Genomic DNA, 6,308 nt, shown 5'->3' with positions numbered 1-6,308 from the left:
ATATATATATATATATAAAATACACAAAGGGCTCTAATATTCCTAATTTGTGTTTTAAAACCCTTGAAAATCAAGAGTCAAAGGACCAAAAGCCCAATAGAAAAATGGAAAAAAGACATGAATATACAATAATAAACAAATAAACCAGAAACAAGCAAAACCAACAAAGCCCTTAAATATATGTAAAGATGTTCAAACTGACTGATACTCAGAGAAATGTAAATGAAAAAAAACACTGTCATACCACTAGACCAGCAAACAAGTAAAAAGGAAGAGTTCACATTTTGCTGAGGCTGCAGGGAAACAAGCACTCCTCAATGTTTCTTGTGGGAATGCAAACTGGCACAACCCTTCTGAAGGGAGTTTGGCAATATGTAACAAAACTACATATGCACCTAATTTTTCTGGCCTAGTTTTGCCACTCATTAGGTAAATGACATTGGGCAAGTCACTTAATCCCACCAAATCTTGATCTGCTCATCTAGCTGTATAATGGGGATAACATCCATCCTTGTCTACTCACAGGCTCATACTGAGATTCCAAAGGCAGTTTTTAAAAATTATATATCCTTTTTCTGTCACCTGGGGCTAAGGGGCATGAGGTAGTAAGACAAAGAGGCATGAAGGAACCTTTTGGTGTGATGTAAGTATTCCATACCTTTATTATGTTGGTGGTGACATGGATGTCCACATACATAAAAACAAATCAAACTGTGTAATTAAAATGGCTGCTTTTATTTATAAATAAAATATACCTCTATAAAATTGATTGATAAGAAAGAAGTTATGAATTCTTTTATAAACATGAGGTTATTTTAATAACAATCAAAGCCATCTGAAACAAACTGGTCAAGGTGTATTCAGCAATGGTTTACAAGTTGCCATGTACTGTATTTTAAAACGTCCATGACTTAGCAAAGGAAAAAATAGTCACAACTAACCAGAACCATGAAATAATAATTAAAGCTTCCACCAACCTGGCCATTTGTTTGTAAGCTTCTTCAGCTACTGCAAAGATATGTGGATCCATATCTCCCATGTTCTGACCACTGTATGCATTAATAATATCTTCTCCATAAATAGGCAGCTGTTCATAGGGATTTATAGCTACTAGGACTATACCTGAAGGGAAGAGAGTAAATAAAACCCACATACGTTATTCTTGGTGTGTTCTGAAGAACATGAAAATTTTAAAAATAGGACTATACCTTAAGGGAAGAGAGTAAATGAAATCCACATATGTTATTCTTGGTGTATTTTGAAGAACATCAAAATTTTAAAAAATTCATCAATATTATCCCTATCTCCTATTTGTCAACACCAGAAGTCAATGGTAACCAATCAGGAACATCAAATTTGGTAAGGTAAGAATTATAGCAAACACAAAACCTCATTTCAATCTCAATTGATATTGAACTAACAAAATTACAGGTTTAAGGACCAAAATATATCATAACCTTTGCCTCTGAACCCATTATACCATTGAAAAATTGGATTAGATTGTTTAAAATAATAAAAATTGTGGCAATGTCATATGATCTTTAAGTATTTTCATAATATTTAAACCAGAACTCTCATTTCTAGAAATTTACCCAAATGAAATAATCACAGATTATGCAAAGTTTTTTTTTTAAAATAAAGAAGTTATCATAGTATTATTCTTAAAAGTGAAAAGTAGAAACATACTGAACATACAATAAAGGGAGAGTGAATTAATAAATTTTGCTACATTCATATGACAGATTATTGTGCTACCACCAAAAAGCCATGTTTTTCAAGAATATTAAAAATCATAGGAAAATAGGATATAAAAATATATATAGAAAGATTCTAATTTTAGTGGCTTATTTTTCACTGATGAACAATACATAACTGTTTTTCCTTTTTCATACTTTATTTTCTAATGTTGTTGTTGTTATTTGCCGTCGAGTCGCCCCCGACTCATAGCGACCCCGCCTTGGGTTTCCGAGGCAGTATCACTACAGAAGTAGATTGCCCAACCTTCCTTCCGAGGAGTGGCTGGTGGGTTTGAACCTCCAGCCTTCTGGTTAGCAGTCAAGTGCCTTAGGCACTATGCTACCAGAGCTTTCTAATAGGCATTATTAATTTAATATATTAATTCATTCAACAAATAATGAATGAGTTCCAACTATATATCAAGTCTTTTGTAAGTGCTAGATTTACAACAGTAAACAAAAAAGACAAATCTTTGCCCTCACGAGCTTTCATATTCTAGTAGGGAATGCAGATAATTAATAAGTAACAAATATATATATATATATATATATATATACGTGTGTGTATATATGTGTGTGTGTGTATATGCATATACACACACACACGCATACACACACCTTATATATATATTCATATATATCATAGATGGTAATTAAAAAAAAAAAGGCAGAGAAAGAAGATAAATAGTAAAGATAGGAAGGAGGGTTATGATTTCAGATAGGGTGGTCAGGGAAGGCTTCACGGAGAAAGCAGTATATGTGCAAGAAAAAAATAAATTGAAGAAAAGCAGAAATTGAGAAAGAAAATATTCAGAGTTAATGGGGACAAAGAGAAGTCAATATCAAGGATATAAAGTAGGTAAGTTCTTTAAAAAGAAATGGTGCCTGGCCCTGTCCAAAACAGGAGGGGAATGAAGAAGGAGCACAGAGTTGTTTACACTGCAGAAATGAACTTAACGGAAATTTGGAACAGAATGGAAGCTTAAGGAAATGATGGAAATCTTAGACCTGAGCCTTGGAGGAGAGAGTTACTGGTGATAGAAAGATGTCAGCAGAGAAAAAGGGAGAGGAGAGGGAAAAAATACAGCATAAGAAGAAAACAGAAAAAAAAAGACAAAAGAAACAGGCAAAGGGTGAAAAGGAACACGCATATATAAACATGCACACACTTCATTTCTAAGAGAAAGAAAAAGAACCACAAGCTGGTTTGCTGGCTGTTGATATTACAAGGAGCAGATGCCCAGACAAGAGGATCAAGCAAAAATAGTTACCATGAGTTAAGTCAGCCTGCCTTTTTAAATAATTGAAAAAAATGTAACACTAAACTTCTTGAACTGGCCTCAGAGATAAGGCTTTGATCATCTACTCTTCATGTATTGGTTTTTGTAAGAGAAGAAAATAACAGGTAAATTTGGCATTGAATTTGGAGAGAAATAAAATCTAAAGGATAGGTCAAGTTCTTTTTATTCTGAGCAAAATAAATTTATGAAGAACTTACTCAGCATAAAATGCAACTCTGGTAATGATACTAATAAATCTTTTTAGTAACTTTGATATCACTAAGAGAAAATGCAACTACTGCCTGCTTTCCCCATGCACAGTACTTCCACAGCTATGTCCGTTAGAAGAAAGAGTTCATACGTCCTCTCAGACAGCAAGCACACTTACCACAGTATGTATAAATAAGTTTGGAATCAATGAAGCGGACCCTGAGATTGTGGAGCACAGCAGGCTCATGAAGATAGCTGAGGGCCGTAAGGTCATTTTCACCCACAAGTATGTCAGGGTTTCTTAAGTGAGGCAGCTCCTTGGTCTTTGGATCTAGACGGTATTCCAAATCCTAAAAATGTACACGATATACTATCAGGATAAATTATGGTAATGAAAGCAAAACATGTCCATACATTTTGCTTATACACTCCTCAGATATTAAATGCTTTATTTTTCTGGCACCTTCTAATATTACAGAAAGCTGGTAGAAATGGCAAACAATAAAGACAGCATTCTTTTTCACACGATGCATTAACTTGTATTAACAATTTTTACCAATATAGTTTGAAAAGTCAGAATTTAGACTTTTTTCACCCAATTACTAGTCTAGGAATTTGAAATCTTTATAGTTAAATAAGCTTTTTAATTTTCTCTTCATCTGTGATAAGCAAGAGGTAGTGTAATACAGTGGTTGAGAGCTTAATTCTAAGGTCAGATACACTTGGGTTCAAATCCTTATGGTGGAACTTATGTTTTATGTGGCCTTGGGTATGTAATATAACTTTCTTACCTATTAAATGGGTATAATAAAGATAGCTCTCAGGAGCAAGTAGTTGGACCTGCGGGCTTGTGACCATGGTCGCAGGGGACATCAAGCTCAATTGGTATAACATATTACACAAAAACACTGTTCTACATCCTACTTTGGTGAAGAGTGACTGGGATCTTAAAAGCTTGCAAGCAGCGATCTAGGTGCAACAATACATCTCTCCTCATCCAGAGCAAAGAAGAATGAAGAAAAGAAAGATGCATGGAAACAATTAGTCCAAAGGACGGACAGACCATGTGATCCTCAGCCTAAAGGACCATGAGACCAGAACTGGATGGTCCCGGCTACCACTATCAACCACTCGAAGGGGGATCAGTGCAGGAGATCCTGGACAAAGTGGGAGAACAATGTGGAACAAAACTCAAAATCATTAAAAAAAAAAAAAAAAAAAAAAGACCTGGTTCGCTGGTTTGATAGAGCTGGGTAAGATTCCTGAAACTATGGCCCCTAGCTACCCTTCAGGTCTGGAAGTGAACTCACTCCTGTGGCTTCCGGCCAAATACAATCCATCTATTATTTGGCTGAAAGGTGACTTCTAGGATTGGCTTCAGATACAAGTTCAACAGGTATTTTAGGGCAATAGTCTCGCGTTCCTCTAGTCTCTATCAGTCCAGTTAACTCTGGCCTTCTTTAGGAATTTGAATTTTGTTCTACATTTTTCTCCCATTCTATCTGGGAACTTCTATTGTGTCCCTGGTCAGAGTAGTCAGTAATTGTAGCCAGGCACCATCTAGTTCTTCTGGGCTCAGGCTAGAAGAGGCCATGGTTCATATTGGCTATTAGTCCTGTGCACTAGATTATTCTTTGAGTCTCTGGTTTCCTTCATCACCTACAACTTCTTTATAAATATTTTCATCTTGGGATCAGGCTTGAAATGGGTAGAACCTGCTTCTCTTGAATTTCTAAACATCATCAAATAAATGTACTCTTCTATGATTATAAAAACCATTCTGGCTTTTGGCTTCTCTATTTTATATTGAGATCCTAGGAGACTATAGTTACTAAAAGAGGAAGGAACTTGGGACAGGTGATAGATTTCATAATGTCTATTCTTACTTGTCTCCTATTACTAGACTTGCTTCTATTAGTAAGCATGTCATCCTACTCATGGATTTTTAAAAATTAAAGATTAATGAATTTTAACATAGTCCATAAAGACAATGTTCTACATCCTACTTTAGTGAGTAGCAAATGGGGTCTTAATAGCTTGAGAGCGACCATCTAAGATACAACTATTGGTCTCTTCCGTCCGGAGCAAAGGAGAGTGAAGAAAATCAAAGACTCGAGGAAACAATTAGTCCAAAGGACTAATGCACCACACGAACCACAGCCTTCACTAGCCTGACCAGAAGAAAAAGATGGCATCTGGCTACTACTATCAACCACTCTGATTGGGATCACAATAGAAAATTCTAAACAGAGTGAGAGAAAAATGTAGAACAAAATTCAAAATCATAAAAAAGACCAGACTTACTAGTCAGCAGAGATTGGTAGAAATCCCGAGATTATGGCCTTAGACACCCTTCAAACCTGGAACTGAACCCACTCCCAAAGATTACCTTTTAACCAAACAATAAACGGGCCTATGAAGTGAATAATAGTTCCCATGAGGAACATGCTTCTAAGAACAATTACCAGACCAAAAGGGCAGCATTTGCCCAAAAACAAAGTACAGAATGCAGGAAGGCACAGGAAGGGGCAGGAAAAGAGCACAAGTGGAAATGAGGAACCAACGAGGAAGTGGGAAGAGTGCTGTTACACTGAGAGGATTGTAGTTAATATCACAAAACAAAGTGTGCATAAATTGTAGAATGGAAAACTAATTTGCTCTGTATAGTTTCACCCAAACCACAATAAAAAGTTGCGAGGGAAAGAAGACAATATCAATGCATTTAAGTGTCTATGCTTAGGAATAGGTGTTGTTGTTGTTGTTCGGTGCCATCGAGTCATCTCCGACTCATAGCAACCTTATGCACAGCAGAATGAAACACTGCTGGGTCCTGCACCAGCTCCATGTGCTATACTTGAGCCCATCACGACAGCCACTGCATCAATCCATCTCATTGAGGGCCTTCCCCTCTTTCGTTCACCCTTCAGCTTACCAAGTGTGGCAGTTATGTTTGTGTGTCATCTTGGCTGGGACTGGTTGAGTGGCTGGGCAGCTGGTGGTAGTGATTCCTCATGATGAGACTGGCAATCAACTCCATGGTGGGATCTACCACAAGCAGCTGAGTAGCTGCCTTTGGGATGTG

At 36.7% G+C, this 6,308-nt stretch overlaps 1 protein-coding gene across 1 annotated transcript in view; it reads right to left on the bottom strand.

Moving 5' to 3' along the window:
• Positions 1-6,308, bottom strand: part of MYO5A (myosin VA) — a 194,827-nt gene that overhangs the window by 157,968 nt on the left and 30,551 nt on the right. The window contains exons 3-4 of the mRNA XM_042783688.1: positions 3,405-3,576; positions 978-1,122 (exon numbers count right to left, since the gene is read on the bottom strand). Coding sequence (XP_042639622.1) covers positions 978-1,122; positions 3,405-3,576 — 317 coding nt within the window. The remainder of the gene's footprint in view (positions 1-977; positions 1,123-3,404; positions 3,577-6,308) is intronic.

This window comes from Orycteropus afer, unplaced genomic scaffold (assembly GCF_000298275.1).
Source record: "Orycteropus afer afer isolate SDZICR_OR568_19922 unplaced genomic scaffold, OryAfe1.0 scaffold00026, whole genome shotgun sequence".
Taxonomy (NCBI): Eukaryota; Metazoa; Chordata; class Mammalia; order Tubulidentata; family Orycteropodidae; genus Orycteropus; species Orycteropus afer.
Note: the sequence above shows the minus strand (reverse complement) of the source record. Positions and strands in the feature narration are given on the sequence as shown.